This window comes from Rhinatrema bivittatum, chromosome 9 (assembly GCF_901001135.1).
Source record: "Rhinatrema bivittatum chromosome 9, aRhiBiv1.1, whole genome shotgun sequence".
Taxonomy (NCBI): domain Eukaryota; kingdom Metazoa; phylum Chordata; class Amphibia; order Gymnophiona; family Rhinatrematidae; genus Rhinatrema; species Rhinatrema bivittatum.
In genome coordinates, this window is record NC_042623.1 from 126,353,494 (window position 1) to 126,369,735 (window position 16,242).

At 40.2% G+C, this 16,242-nt stretch overlaps 1 protein-coding gene across 5 annotated transcripts in view; it reads right to left on the reverse strand.

The window, feature by feature from the left end:
- The window catches only part of TBK1 (TANK binding kinase 1), a 185,095-nt gene that overhangs the window by 157,951 nt on the left and 10,902 nt on the right, over positions 1–16,242 (reverse strand). For 3 of the 5 annotated variants that reach the window (XM_029616461.1, XM_029616460.1, XM_029616464.1), the window contains exons 2-4: positions 14,279–14,402; positions 5,671–5,729; positions 4,320–4,439 (exon numbers count right to left, since the gene is read on the reverse strand). In XM_029616461.1, the coding sequence (XP_029472321.1) occupies positions 4,320–4,406 (87 nt within the window). In that variant the 5' untranslated portion in view covers positions 4,407–4,439; positions 5,671–5,729; positions 14,279–14,402. The remainder of the gene's footprint in view (positions 1–4,319; positions 4,440–5,670; positions 5,730–14,278; positions 14,403–16,242) is intronic. The other 2 variants (XM_029616463.1, XM_029616462.1) reach the window with 1 other exon arrangement.

Below are 16,242 nucleotides of genomic sequence, written 5' to 3' on the forward strand. Positions count from 1 at the left end.
GACAGCAGGTAATATCAGGAAACTAATAGATTTGATCTACAGCTCCAAATGAGCAGGCACACCAGCGGTCTCTCACACTATAGATGCCGAAAAGGCCTTCGACTGAGTCTTTGGTCTTTTCTGTTTGTGATTCTGGACAAGGGCGGTTTGGGGGGTCCTGTTTCTACGTGGGTTAGGGAACTATATAGAGAACATCTAGCTTGCCTAAAAATTAATACTAGTTATACACAGCCATTCCCGATAAAACAAAGTTGGATTATTGCAACTATATTTAGAGCTAGCTCAGTATTCAAAGAAAGATCTACAGACGATCCAGAACTCAACTGCTAGGATGCTTTCAAGATCTTCCAGTTTTGAATATATCTCTCCTATTCTGTATGACTTCCATTGGCTTCCGGTAAAATGTAAAGTATAATTTAGTTTGAACAATGGTCTTTAGTGCCATAAGTGATGATGCACCTGCTAACATCTATGCCCTGTTCAAAATATACCGACCTTCAAGAAATATTAGGTCGTCTGAACCGTGCTTACTTGACATGGTAGAAATGGCAAAAAGGTAGAAACTATCATAAAGAACAAAATTGCTGAACATATAGATAGGCATATTTTAATGGGACAAAGCCAACATGGATTTAGCCAAAGGAAGTCTTGCCTTACAAATCTGCCATATTTTTTTTAGGGTATACATAAACATGTGGAAAACTGAGAGAAAGTTGATATAGTATATCTGGATTTCCAGAAAATATTTGATAAAGTCCCTTTCAAGAGACTTCTCAGGAAACTAAATAGTCATGGTATAGGGGGCAGTGTCCTACTGTAGGCTGCCAACTGGTTAAAAAGATAGAAAACAGAGAGAAGGGCCAAAGGGTAAAATTTCCCAATGGAAAAAGATGAATAGTAGAGTTTCCCAGGGATCTGTTCTGGAACCATTGCTTTTTAATATAGTTATAAACAACCTGGAAATGGGAACAAGTGAGGTGATTAAATTTGCAAATGACACAAAATTATTCAAATTTGTTAAATCCCAAGAGGATTGTGAGAAATTGCAAAAGGATACTGCAAAACCGGGAAACTGGGCATGCAAATGACAAATTAAATTTAATGTGGACAAATGCAAAGTGATGCACTTAGGGAAGAGTAACCCAAATTATAGCTACAGAATGCAAGGTTCCATATTAGGAGTCACCACTCAGGAAAAGTATCTAGGTGTCATCATTGAAATGTTCTGCTCAGTGTGCAGCAGCAGCCAAGAAAGAAAATTGAATGCTAGGTAAAAGAGAATAAAACGGAGAATATCATAATGCCTCTGTATCTCTCTATTGTATGACCACATTTTCAGTAATGTGTGCAGTTCTGATCATCACATTTCAAGAAAGATATACTACTGTAACACCATCCTACTTGGCCTTCCCGCTTCATACACCAAACCGCTTCAGATGGTGCAAAACGCAGCTGCACGAATTCTGACAAATACCAGGAGAAGGGACCACATAACCCCCATTCTAAAGAGCCTCCATTGGCTACCTATACACTTTAGAATAATATACAAGGCCATTCTTACCACTTACAAAAACATCAACCAACTGGCTCCCATTGAACTACAGATCCCTCTCCAACTACACAATTCGTCAAGACCGACAAGAGATGCATACAGGGGATCGCTACAGGTACCACCGTCCAAATCCACCAGACACTGCACACTAAGAGACCGGGCTTTCTCTACAGCCATTCCACCGTTATGGAACTCCATCCCCTCAAATCTAAGAACAGAACCATGCATCTCAACTTTCAAAAAAAGACTAAAGACCTGGATATTCACACAAGCTTTCCCGGACGCCAATTGATAGAACACCGCCAAGCCACCCCTAATCTCCAACTATACCATGGTTAACTAATCTCCAACATGGTTAACTAATCTCCAACTCGGTTAACTAATCTCCAAATACACCATGGTCATCCTTATCTTCTATCGTTTACCTGTGTGAATTTCAATAACCTTTCCTTTCTCTTCCTTCTCAGCCAAGTTCTTATCACCCTGTTATATGTAACTGCCTTTTCAACACCATTGTTATAGTTATGTTTACTATGCACCCCTGTTTTATGTGAACCAGCACGATGTGACTGCTGTCTCGAATGCCGGTATATAAAAATCTGAAATAAATAAATAAAATAAATAAATATAGCAGAATTAGAAAAGGTACAGAGAAGGGCGACGAAAATGATAAAGACAATGGAACAATTCCCCTATGAAGAAAGGCTAAAGTGGCTAGGACACTTCAGCTTGAAGAGACAGCTGAGGGGAGATATGATAGAGATCTATAAAATAATGAGTGAAATGGAACAAGTTAATATTAATCAGTTGTTTATGCTTTAGAAAAGTACAAAGACCAGGGGACACACAATGAAGTTACACCAGAGACTTGAATTCTGTATTTCAGGTCAAGCTTTCTAGCCATAGGAATGCCTTAAATAGGTGTTTCCCACATCCTCATTTGTAATAGGGTTGATGATGTTGTGGACTGGAAGGGCCACTAGCTCTGATACACCATCAAGCAATGCAGTTTAAAAGGAAGTTCCTTGGAAACAAGTAACACCATCCCCTGAGGAAGAGTTTCTTACTCGAAAGACGGTACATGTTGGGACTGATGGAGTTTGTTACAGCTGTTACTTTAAAAAAAAACCTCGTGTTAGCCTCAGATTTGAGATAAGTGACATTTTACTTGCATAAAAAATTCTAAAAAAAAAAAAAAAGTGATGGACAGGACCGATGATTACATGTAAAGTAACGAAGGTGTGTGTATATGCCAGTAATGCTTAATATGATGGTCCTTTATGCTGTATTCCAGGACTCCAATATGAAGAGAGTGAACCAGAAGGTTCTTCTGGTTGCCCTTGAGAAGATATACCCTGATCCACCGCCTCTGATCTACTGGTCTCTACTGCGAGTGGAATGATGAAAAACCAAGAATTAAGGATTCTTATGATATGCGCACACCGAGAGGTGAGATTGGGACTCTGGTCTGAGCAATCTCTGGGATAAAGGTGGAGAGGAAGAGCTGGAAAATTTCTTCTGTTTCCTTGGTCAAAGAGGAAGAGAAATGTCTCATCAATCCAGCAATCTAGTCAAGTGACCGCTGTGTCCCCTAACCTGATGTGGGTGATGGAACATCTTTTTCGGAGACAAAGATAGATTCCTGCATCTGAACAGGAAGTTTCTTAGAAGTGAGAAGTGTTATGGAACATACTAGATCTGGTGTTTCCATATGGAGACCCTCCAACAGCATCCTTGCCAAAGTGAGGGTTCTTGATATTGGAGGATGCAGAGGTAACTTAACCCCTTCTGCTGTCAATCTAAGATGGGCTGCCCAAAGCTGCCTGATGGGCTGGGTGGTGGGTCTGATGCAGACAGCTTTAATGGAGTGGAATGTCTGGACACTTTGGAAAAATGTGGCTTTGATTGTTTCGATGGATCTTTAGTGAGTCACATCAAAGAAGATGGTGGAGATTGAGAATGTGCATCTATGCAAATGTCAACTGCATCAGGAATGTGCCATATGTCATGTGCTATGCATCATGGACATTGGAGACCTCGAGATGATTTGACGCACGGGCCATGCATACTGCTGCCTTTGGTGCATCGAATGAACTGGTGCACCATGTGTCAAGTAAACTGAGTACATCGATGCGTCATGTGCAGAGTGCTTCAGTGTGTCATATGCAGACACATCATGTACCAACAGCACTGATAATGGTTGCTTCACTGATGATGGTGAGAGGACATCCGTCCATGGGCGCAACAATTTTTTTGCTCATGTTCCAGCCCAAGGAACTGATAGCAGCGTTCACAGTCATCAATGAGGGACAATACCTTATTCACAGATACAGTTTTTGAATCCACTCACCGTTGATTTTTTTCTCTCTCTTGGAAAGCTTTTTTTTTTTTCCAGTAGCACTGAAAAGTGCTGATGTGGGTACTGCCGAAGCAGTGAAACAACTAAAACTAAAAACTGAAGAAAAATTATCTAAATTAAGAGGATTTAAGGATTTTTAGAGAAAAATTATGAGGAAAGCCCGAGTACTTATCCATGCTGTGCTCAGACAAAAAAAATGACTGAGGATGCCTATGAGGCAACGCCCATAAGGAGACTCCCGCAGATGCTCAATAGAGCTCAAAGCTCTACCAGCTAGGAGAGCCAAGTTGTTCAGTGCCATGTCACCCACATGTAATGGTTAATTCAGCCCTCTTATTGACAGAAAAAAATGCTTAAGTCAAAAAGTTAAATTTCCATATTATTTACAGTTTTAATTTTCATACAAACCTTATTTCGTCCTCGAAAGACATTTGCCGTGGCTCCTTGCCCCAGGATGTCAGAGAGTTGCCAAAGATAATTGGCAGTGCTCTGCATTTTTGCTCCTGCTTAAGTAGCTCCCCCTTTAAACTAAACAGAATACAGAAATAAGATACAGTTACTACAACTATAAATTGTGCATACATTGATGAAAAGTGAAACTGCAATCTGCTGTAATTCCCTCCCCCCACCAGATTTTTTTTTTCAAAGGAATTAAATTACTTGGGTTTTTTTTTCTTTTTTGGATTGGCCTGCCTGGCTGTTTCCCATGATTGTTTAACTCACTACCTGTTTGTGAGTGCCATTTTAAAATGTACTTACATTGAGGCAACCTACAGTACACTTATATTGACATGGCCTATATATTGTATATTAAACTAAAACCTGAAGTAAAAGACTAAGATATAATCTGTTCCTCAATACAGTGATTTTCAAAACCAGTCCTTAAGAACTTTCAACAGGTGTGGTTTTTAGGACAACCATAACATGCAAATAAACCTCGATATTACAGCAAACATATTATTCACTGCTTACACGCTGAAAACAAGACCTGGAAGATGTTCCTAAGGACTAGATTTGGGAGCCACTGTTATAGAATTCTTATGATAAAACCAACTTCACAATAGCATAAGTATAGTTCCAATTTCAAAACAGCTTAATATTTTTGTTCCACACTGCATCATAAAATGCTACAGATTTCCACCAAACTCACAACAGCATCCTATGGTCATTAACCTGTGATATACACCTGACTGAATCCAAATGTATTCAATAGTAACCTAGTCAGGGAGTTCCTTCCTTCTCTTAGCTTAGCACATGGGACAAACTGTCTTCCTTAATCTACTAAAAACAAGCCTCTAAAGCCAAAGAGAATCAGAGGATTGCCACCTAACCCTTGTCAACTACAAGAAGGTAATTCACTCCTTATTTTGCCACATTGCAAGCATGGAGATGTAGCTTTATTTACAAAGAAATTAGAACTATAAAGTAATTAGTAACTTAGTAAATGGCAGGTAAAGGTTTATTGGTCCAGTCTGTTCAGTTAATTCTTGACTCTATACTGCTAAAAATGTATTCCAGTTATCAATCATAGAAACTTGACTACTTATAAAACATTGCTCTTCCTCCAAATCAAATTTTGCCTTCCTCATTGGTTTGCTATCATCCTAAGTAAGACGGCTCCCCACCCCCATCTCTACCACTAAGCTCTGTAATAAACAGCAACCAAACCTAGCGAGGTGTTTTCCTAAAAGCTTGTAATGCTGTTGACTGAACATCTGGCTGTGTGCATCCCCATGAATGGTAGCTAGCCACCACTAACCTGCCAGCATCGGCCAGTTGGTTTCTGGAGATTCGTAGCCAACTCAGCTACTGAAGAGCCTGAAAAAATATAAAGGTGCAAACATGTTGTCACACTTGGTGAGCCACACTTCTACTGTATGCTATAACCATGCATGCAATGGGGCACAACCAGGACTGGATCAACTTATTCTGGTTGCCCTGGGTGAGGAAGCAAACCTAGATCAAAATGTTAGAATATCTGGGCCTTTAAGGCAAACAATCCACAACAGTTTGAAATAAATTTCTGATCACACTCAGATCGGTCAAAAGTTAAAACTGTTTCTAGAAGTTAAAGGTTACACAAAAATGTTTTATCTTTGCCTATAACATAGTAATGCAAGCTACAACATCCACACTTCAAGGGAACCCCTTGCTTTGTGGTAATGTGCGATAGCTATGTTTCAGGACAACCACTTTGTGATTGTCCCCTCTTAATAGCCCCGTATTTTACTCTTTATTAATTACTCAATATTTTTGAATGTTTTTTTGTCCATTATTAAAGAGGCATTTTGTTTGCGTTTGTTCAATTCTCTTAAAGTGAGCGACCCGTAAAACAGACACAGTAGCATTTCCTCCCGCAGTCCCTGAAGCAGGCAATGCTTTGCCGAAACATGGCCAATGTCGGGCAGGCGGATCCGGACCCATAAGAAGCAGTAATGGCGGCAGCCTAGATAAGTACAAAAAAAGAAAAAAACGCTGGATGGGTCGGATAGACAGCCAGGGAGAAGTGGAATTATAAAATAATGGACAAAAAAACATTAAAAAATATTGAGTAATTGATAAAGAGTAAAATACGGGGCTATCAAGGGGGACAACACAAAGTGGTTGTCATGAACATAATCACCGCACATTATCACAAAGCAAGGGGTTACCTTGAAGTGTGGATGTTGTAGCTTGTGTAAGCAAGGGGAACGAGGTTAGTTGGTGATTAGTGTATAACATAGTAATGACAGCAGATCCATCTTCAACCAGATCTCTGTCCAGCTCTTCTGTCTGAATCAGAAGCTTGTAGATCACACTGTTAAGCGCCAAACACGCTTAAGGCGCTCACGGACACCATACCAAATTTTGTAGAAACAAATATTTTTTTATTGCATATCCTTGGGATGTACAGAGTCACAGCGGTCCTTTGGCAAAATGCTCAGGAGAAGCACTACTCCGTCTCTCTCTCTCTGTACATTAGTGAAGTCTTCTTTTTATAGATAACAGACAGTGTCAATCCCTAAATTACATGAAACTATGGAGTATCATGAAAACAGTTTCTCATGTCAGAACAAGATATATTAGACCTGTTACCCTAATCCCCCTCCCAAATTGGGGCCCACTTGCCTGATGTTCACATCAATCTTCCATCAGTCCTTTGTCCTGTCATTTTTTCCACCCTCGGAGATCTCCAAGACTGTTTTCACAGTGCCACTGTAGTTGAAATGTTAGCCTGTGAGATTCTGACTTTTTCCTTCTGCTCACTGTGACCCTATGACCCTCCATCACAAGTTTTAGAGAGCTCCAAATGTTGTCCAGATGTCTCCTTGAACTTCTCCAAATTAGGGTCAATAGGGCATTTAAGGTTCACATGGCCAGAACTGCAAGCAGGCCAAGGCAGCAGAGGATTCTGGGTCAATCATAGTCTCCATGTTGGTCTCAGACTCAGGCACACATATCGACACCAATGTAAATGGGAGCACTATCTTCTTTCTTTAGAACAGCTCATAATGCTTCTTCCCTAAACAACTGAAATGCCCCGTTGCATTTCAGTTGTTTGGATATTGTTTTTGACATAAAGAGCTACCAGTCCCTCTTTCCTGTCGTCCGTCCTTCCTTAAGTTACAGCTTGGGATGGCATATCCCAGTCATGAGACTCAGTGAATCATGTCTCCAAAACTGCAATGATGTCCAAGTTTTCCTCCACCATTAGGACTTGCAGGTCTAGTATTTTACTGCCCAGACTACATTGACAATGTAGTCTGCCCAGCAATTTGCTTATGGTAGTAACTTCTGCTCCATAACTTACTGGTGTTGCAATTACCCTTAATTAACAAGCCTTCAGACTGTTAATGCAACTCATTATTGCTGTCTGCTTTAACAGCAGGGGGAAAAAAGAAGAAAAGAGGAATTCGTTTCAGACAACAACCAATAAGGACATGAATTTTATGGTCTGAAAAAAAACACATAAGCATGGGGGTAGTTTGCTGAGGCAGCTGTTACTACCCTTAACCAATAAGCCTTATACTTGTGATGTAACTCCAAAATTGCTCTCTGCTTCAACAGCAAGAGAACGGTGAATTGGACTCAGACAGCAACCAACAAGGGCCCTTACTTTAACAGTTTGGGAAACTAAGTATGAGGGTAACTTGTAAGACACAGCAGTTGCCATCTCTTGATGATACCTTTATGGGGGAGACCTGTCTGGCACGGCTGGTGCTACTATAAGCTTGCTGGGCAGACTGGATGGACCATTTGGTCCTTATTTGCTGTCATTTCTATGTTTCTATGTATATATTACACCCATGTTTCTGTTAAGGGTAGTAACTGCAGCTCTGTGCAGAATCCCCCCTTGCATTCTGTTAAGGGTAGTAAATGACTCTCCGTGCAGGTTACCCCAAGTCTTATGTTAAGGGTAATGATATTAACATTCACAAACAAGCAACTGTCAAACCCATAACAAATTACTGCTAGCAACATTTTTGCAGGGTGAGCAGCCTTCTTGATAATTCAGACAATGCTATTTGAACCTGCTTTGCTTTTGGACTTGGCCATGGAAGCAGTTCTGTAATTTCTTTCCTCTAATGTCTGTGTATCAGTACCCCAGACCATAAAAGTCAAGGCCCAGCATTGGCAGTCATTTGAATCTAATTCCCCTTTATTTCCCCCCTCCCAACACGGACAGCGGAACAGAACCAGTCCCAAAACAAATGCCTGTGGCACTCCACATAACACTGTTCTCTCTTCAGAGAAGGTTCCATTTATCATTACATGCCACCTCTTGTCAGTCAACTAGTTTGTAGTCCACTCCACCACCTTGGCATCTAGTCCTAAGCTTCTCATTTTATTCATGAGCCTCCTAAGCGGGATTGTATTAAAAACTTTATTGAAATCCAAGTAAATCACATTGAGCGCTCTTCCTTGGTCCAACTCTCTAGTCAACCAATCAAAAAAGTAAATTAGATTTGTCTGACAGGACCTTCCCCAGTGAATCCATGTTGCCTTGGGTCCAGCAACCCACCAGTTTGTAGATAGCTCACTATCCTTTCCTTCAGCAGTGTCTCCATTAATTTTCCCACCACCGAGGTGAAGCAAACTGGCCTGTAGTTTGCAGCCTCCTCTCTGCTAACATTCTTGTGAAGCGGGACCGCCACCGCTCTTCTCCAATGATGCGGCACCACTCCTGTTTTCCAGGGATCTATTGAATAGTTCTTTCAGCAGACCCACCAGAACATGTCTGAGCTCCCTTAATATCATGGGATTTACCTCATCTAGTCCCATGGTCTTGTCCACTTAAAGTTTTCCTAGCTCTTCCCATACATTCTCTTCTGTAAACGGAGTTTTGTCCAGCCCACCCCCATCTATTGTTTTCTTAACCAATAAGAGTCTTTCTCCAGGGCCTTCTTTAAATGAATACTGAACTGAAGTATTTGTTTAATATTTCTGCCATTTCTTTGGGTCTCTCTCTACACATTACTCTGTCATCTTTCAATTTAACTATACCATTTCGGGCTTCACTTTTTTCTCTGATATATCTGAAAAATGTTTTATCACCGCTCTTTACCTCTTTGGCAATTCTTTCTTCCGTTTGCCCTTTTACTTTCCTGATTTCTCTCTTTGTCTTTTTTGTGAACCTTTATACTTCTTGAATGATGCTCCTTTTTGGTTTTTTGTAATTTAACTTTTTTTTATTTGGAGTACAGTAAATAGACAAAACATAAAAGTTTCTTACAGCTGCGTCTCTGAAGAGACAGTCCCATAATCCAAACTTTCTATATAACCCCTTCCCAGACCTGTTTCCCCCCCCCCCCCACCCAGAACAATACATGATAATACCAGACTTACTCCTCGTTTCACAGGACAGTAACTATGCAATGTCTAACATACTCCCTACTAGTCAACCTTCCTTTTCCTCTCAAGTCAGAAACCTCGGAGTCATCATGGACAATCAATTAAACCTAAAGAGATTTATTAATAATACCACTAAGGATGGCTTCTATAAATTGCAAGTCCTGAGACGGCTCAGACCGCTCCTCCACTTCCAAGACTACCGGTCAGTTCTCCAAGCAATCATTTTTTCAAAAATTGACTATTGTAATTCCCTCCTACTTGGCCTCCCAGCTAACACCATAAAACCATTACAAATGCTTCAAAACGCTTCAGCCAGGATTCTGACTAAGTCTAACAAAAGAAATCATATTACCCCCATCTTGAGAAACCTACACTGGCTCCCAATTAAGTTTAGAATCTCTTACAAAGCTCTAATAATCATACACAAATCTATACACAAGCTCATTCCACTGGAACTCAATATCCCTTTTCAACCACATATACCCACCAGACCGATGAGAGCAGCTTATAGAGATACTCTCCTCGCCCCTCCCATCAAAACCTCATTAAATAAACGAACTCTATCCACAGCGGGCCCTGCGCAATGGAACTCTCTACCTCCAGAACTCCGGAAGGAACCGTGCCCAATCACCTTTAAAAAGAGACTCAAAACTTGGCTATTCGAACAAGCTTTTAATCCATACCAATAATCTCCCCTCAATCTATCCAAATATGTGCACCATGTACCGTGACTCCTAGATACTTTAGCCAGGTTTTAGTCTAGAATCTCATTACTTTATTGTATTCATTGTACTCTATTCCCCAGTTCCTTGATCCAAGTTTATCTCCCTGTTCAATGTAATCGCATTCTTACATGCTTGTTAATGTTATAATGTAAACCGAAGTGATTTGTAACATTGCTACATGAATTTCGGTATATAAAAATGTTAAATAAATAAATAAATGCCATAAGAAACAGCACAACATGTATAGTTGTTTTAACATTGCAAGAATTTCTACCATAATAAGAATAATATTCATGAAACTGGTATCCTCTGTATAGTATAGAATTCAGAGGAAGAAATCAACTGATGATTAGACACAGTCTTAATTCTATATGTAACAGTAAACATAAACCCAATCTCATAGCCCAGGCTTAAGATCTGTGAGTCAGAAGCCATTCAAAGGGTTTCCATATTTTCCCGTACCTTAATAAAGCATCTCTACAGTATGCTGCTGGTTTTTCCATAGCTTGAATGCCTCTGAGTCTGGTAACCAAAATTGTTAACGGCGGCAAGTCCTTCCTTCCACCAGCATGCAATCACCAGTCTGGCTGTTATAGCCAAATATCGCATTAACCTCACATTCAGTATCTGGCGCTCCTCATCCTACAACCCCAAAAGCCAAGATTCGGGCCGTAGCAAAGGTTCCACCCCTAACATATCCTTAGCCATCTTTTAGACTCTCATACAGAACGACTGTAAAACCGGGCATGTCCACCATATATGGGCAAAGGTTCCCTCTGCCTGTTCACATCTCCAACATTTGTTTGAGAGTTGAGAATCTCTCTTCGCTAGAACATCAGGGCTTAGGTACCACCGAAAGAACACTTTATATTCATTTTCAATCATAGACGTAGACATGGAATGCCTCCCCAAACCCAGGAAACAGGAATCCCACTGTTCTTTATCCCAGTCTCCCCCCAAATCTCGCACCCAAGCCCTCAGATGTGTTGCCTGATAGATTTCAGTATCCTCCAATAATTTATAGATTTTAGACATCAATTTGGGGGGTTTCCTAGATACTATACAGAACCCTTCCATTGTCATTCAGCCTGGCTATTGAGCGGCGGTGGCTGAGGAAGAGGGGCTACAAGGAGGAAGTGATTTCCATGCTGTTGCGGGCCCGTAAAACCTCGACATCTCTTTCTTATGTTTGGGTTTGGAGGGTTTTTGATAATATGTGCATGGAGGCTGGGGTATCGACGTACAGGGCCCCTTGAAAAACATCCACTATCTCTCTACTTCTTGTAGATTCCGCAGAAGGGATTCTCTAGTCTACATCTGGCAGATTAAAATCTCCAATTAACAACACTTCTCCCTTCTTTCCCACCTTATGGATGTCTTCAACCAGATCTCTGTCCAGCTCTTCTGTCTGAATCGGAAGCTTGTAGACTACACCAATGTAAATAGAATCACTATCGTCTTTCTTTAGGACAGTCCATAATGCTTCTTTCCTACCCCACATCCCTTGCATTTCAGTTGTTTGGATATTGTTGTTGACATAAAGAGCTTCTATTCCCCCTTTCCTGTCCTCTCTGTCCTTCCTTAAGTTATAGCTCAGGATGATCGTATCCCAGTCATGAGATTCAGTGAATCATGTCTCCATAACAGCAATGATGTCCAAGTTTGCCTCCACCATTAGGGCCTGCAGGTCTGGTATTTTATTGCCCAGACTACAAGCATTTGTGGTCATAGCTTTCCAACTTTTCTCCCTTGGTTTGCTGCTCTTCCTATAAACATCTTTTAAATCTTTCACAGTCACCCTGAAGAAACAGAGGTAAAGGGGGAAAAAGGGGAAACTGCTTTCACTGTGGTATGGTAACTATTAATCTGCATTTCCACTTGTATTTGTACATACCTTTTGTTTAATACATAAGGTAAAAAGTAACATTTTACTTATTTATCTAAAACTTGTATTCCACTTATCCCATAATTCATAGCAGTTTCCTTCAAAAATGGCATTAACCCCTTCATACAGGGCATACCCAGGAGTTACAAACTTTGTTCAGACACATGTGGCTTAGGAAATAACTAAACCTACAATCTATACTTAAGGTTTTATGGCTACTGTCAGATATTCACACTTAAATGGTCTATTAGGACAACACTTAGCAATACCTATTAGAATGATTTTAATTTACTAAAAAATTCTAAATCAACACACTGCTGCCTAACAACTGCTAACTCTCAACAAACAAATATTTGAGGAATTTTCAAAAGTGCTTAGGCTTCAAAGGGTTAAAAGTCTTTATGAGGGTAGTGAAGAAGTAATGTGTTAACCTATCAAACAGAAAATTACTTAAAACAAAAGCAATCAACTAGTTGGGTACAGAGGAAATCTTTGCCTGCAGAAAGGATATTAGTTATTTCAAAAGTCTGCTGTCCTTGTGAAGGAAATCTTAGACCTCTGATGTCTTTTTTCTCTAAGTACGTGCTTGGTAAGAAGGGGAAAATTTAGACGTCCTCTGAGCTTCCTGTGATGCTAAGAGTACTAAGAAATCGCTCAGAGTTTTTCCTATAAACATATAATAGAAGAAACCCCAGAAAAAAAATCCCTAAAAATTATATTTCCTATTAGTTACAGATCCCCTCCTGTTATCTAAGAGTTTCCCATGTTGAATACATTTAATTCAGGGTTAAAGATTATTTTTTCAAGTTTTCTGTTGGTTAAACAATTGCTTAGTACTGCTGTCAGCAGTTCTATTGATATATACTACCAATCTACTATCTAGGTAGATCGTACTGTCTTGTAAGGTGCTCAAGAAATGTGGAAATACATTCTAGAAAATGATTACCTTAGTGCAGGGGTGGCCAACTCCAGCCCTCAAGAGCCACAGACAGACCATGTTTTCAGGACATCCACAATGAATATGCACGAGATAGATTTGCATACAATTGAGGCAATGCATGCAAATCTATCTCATGTGGAAATCCTGAAAACCAAGCCCGCTTGTGGCTCTCGAGGACTGGGGTTGGACACCCCTGCCTTAGTGGTATATATTTTGTTGCAGTCCTGAAATTGTGATTATTCAGCAATGACAGAAATTGTCAAAGTTTCATCTGCCCTATACAATAAGCATCCAAATGGCCATTTCCAGACACAATGCCAGGCTGTGAACATTCAGTAAATGGAAGGCAGAGTCCTCATGAGCATGCAGAGTTTCAGTGTTTTTAGAATCTGATTTATTATGTTGTTTCTACCATTTTGTATGGAACAATTCTTTATTAAACCAAATTCTTACATATATATGATCCGTTTCTTTTAAAGTAAAACATCTTTTTAATAAAACTGATGTTTTGTCCACATAGTATGTGAGAGTGAGAGGATATGTCTATGGAGTTAAGACGTCTGGGAATCCATAAAAACAGTTTTTACTACATATGGTGATATAGTATCTCATCTGCTCAAGAATTGCCCAATATTCTCTTAAATGTCCCTTATGCAACATAGCTAGAACCTACTCAAATATTTCTACATTTGTTATAGAAGTGTTTCCCAATCTTTTCAAGCCCAAGGCACACCTAACATTAACAAAAATATTGTGTGGCACATCAGCCTCCATACTGCATGCAATGTGGACATGAAAAACATTGTATGGTCAAAAGAAGAGCTAGGGAAGCACTGAGAGCCCCACCAGTCTCTCTTTCACATTTTAAAATGGAGAGAGAAGGTGGAGACACACAAAGTTATTACAATGGGTCAACAGCTTTTATGTACAAGTGTAGGAGAAGGGAGAAGTTGCTGTGATGCACGTAGCTGGCTCAGTTTGTTACCTTGGCTTCTGCATGTGGTTGCCAGAGCTCCACTGCTGCTGCCTCCCAGCACTTAGAATGAGGCACATCCAGTGCTCAGTGCATGGTTCTCCCGGTTTCGCTCAGGCTGGAGCTAAGACAGAGGCTGAAAGAATCAAAACAGGAAGCTTAGGAGGGGGACAAAGGAGAAGTGCTGTGTTGCTATGTGCGCCGAACAAAGTGGGGCCCAGTTAGCCATGCCCTGCATGTTGCCCATTAATTAAAATACTCTGTAGCTCATTCTGTAATTAGAAAGAAGAGGCATGAATGAGTACACATGTTCTCAGAAAGGAGCTTCTATATGTTTAAGAGCCACCCCTTGTTGCTGTGAGGTGCTAAAAGCAGTGCCCAGGTCCTGGCTTGGTTCTGAATTATCAGGCAGTGGTGATTTTTCTGTAGCACACACAATCAAGTCTGAAGGCAGACACACTGGTTGGGTAACACTATGTTGAAGTTTGGTCAAATTCTACAAACTAAGAACCAATCTAGAAGCTAATGAATTATATATTAGTAGTTTTTTGGGGGTTTTTTTAGTCATTTTAGGCAGGGTATCATATAACATCCAAGAGCCTGAATCAGATACCAAGTGTATAAAACAGAGGACATGAAGAGTCTTTTTCCAGATCAAAGTAGAAACACACTTTGCTAATCTCAGTTTATAAGAATGATAAATAGCCTTTTTGAAGCATTTCATTCAGTAGCCTTGTGGTTAGAGCAATGGGCTACAAGTCAAGGTTCAAATCCCACTGTTGCTCCTTGTGATCTTGGGCAAATCACTTCACCCGCCATTGCCTCAGGTACAAACTTAGATTGTGAGCCCTCTGGATATAGGGAAATACCTACAGTACCTGAATATAATCCACTTGAAGTGGCTGAAAGGTGGAATATGAATCAAATAAATTATAAATATTAGAGGAACTGCAATAGTCTTGCATAGTCCACACAGCCATAAATTGATAAAAGCAGATTCTATAAAACAGAACTAGAAATGGTTACACATTTCGTTGCTGGATGTCAAGTACATAGAAAGGCAAGATAAGGTAGCATGACTAATCCACTGGAAATTGTGTAAACATTGTGTAAAAATAAAGCAGAAATATTAAACAAATGATTAAGTTCAGTGTTCACTAAAGGAAACCTTGGCGGAGGGCCATTGTTGGTTGGCAAGAATATGAATGGGTGTGGGATACATACCACCCCATTTACAGAAGAGTGTGTTTGGGTGGACAAGGCAATAGGGCCTGATGGGTTACATCCCAGGAAAAGGAGTTTACAGAGGGGCTGGTGGGTCCACTGAAAGACCTGTTCAATAGAACCTTGGAGTGGTTATAGTCCCGCTTCACAAAAAATGGTAGTTGAAATAAGGTTGGAAACTACAGACCAGTTAGCTTTACCTTGATGGTGGGAAAATTAATGGACACTCTGCTAAAGGATAGTGAACTATCTGCAATCCAGTGGGTTACAGTATCTGAGGCAATATGGGTTTGCCTGAGGAAGGTCCTGTCGAATACATATTTTTCATTGTGTGACTAGAGAATTAGATCAAGGATTAGCACTTGATGTGATTTACATAGATTTCACCAAAGCCTTTAATATATTTCCACATAGGAGACTCATGAATAAAATGACAGAGTGGGACCCAAGTTAGTGGAATGAATTACAATTTGGTTGACTGAGACAACAAGTGATGGTAAATGGAACCTACTCGGAGGAGAGAAATGTGAAAAGTAAAGTGCCTTGAGGATCAGTTCTGGGCTGGTTCTGTTCAATGTCTTTGTGCACGATATTGCAGAAGAATTAGAAGGAAAAGTTTGTTTTTTCAGATGACACAAAGATTTGCAACAGAGTGGACACACCTGACAAAGCAAAGAGAATGAGAAGCGATAAGAAAACTCAAGGAGTGGTTGAAGGTTTGGCAGGTGGGATTCAATACCAAGAAGTGCAAA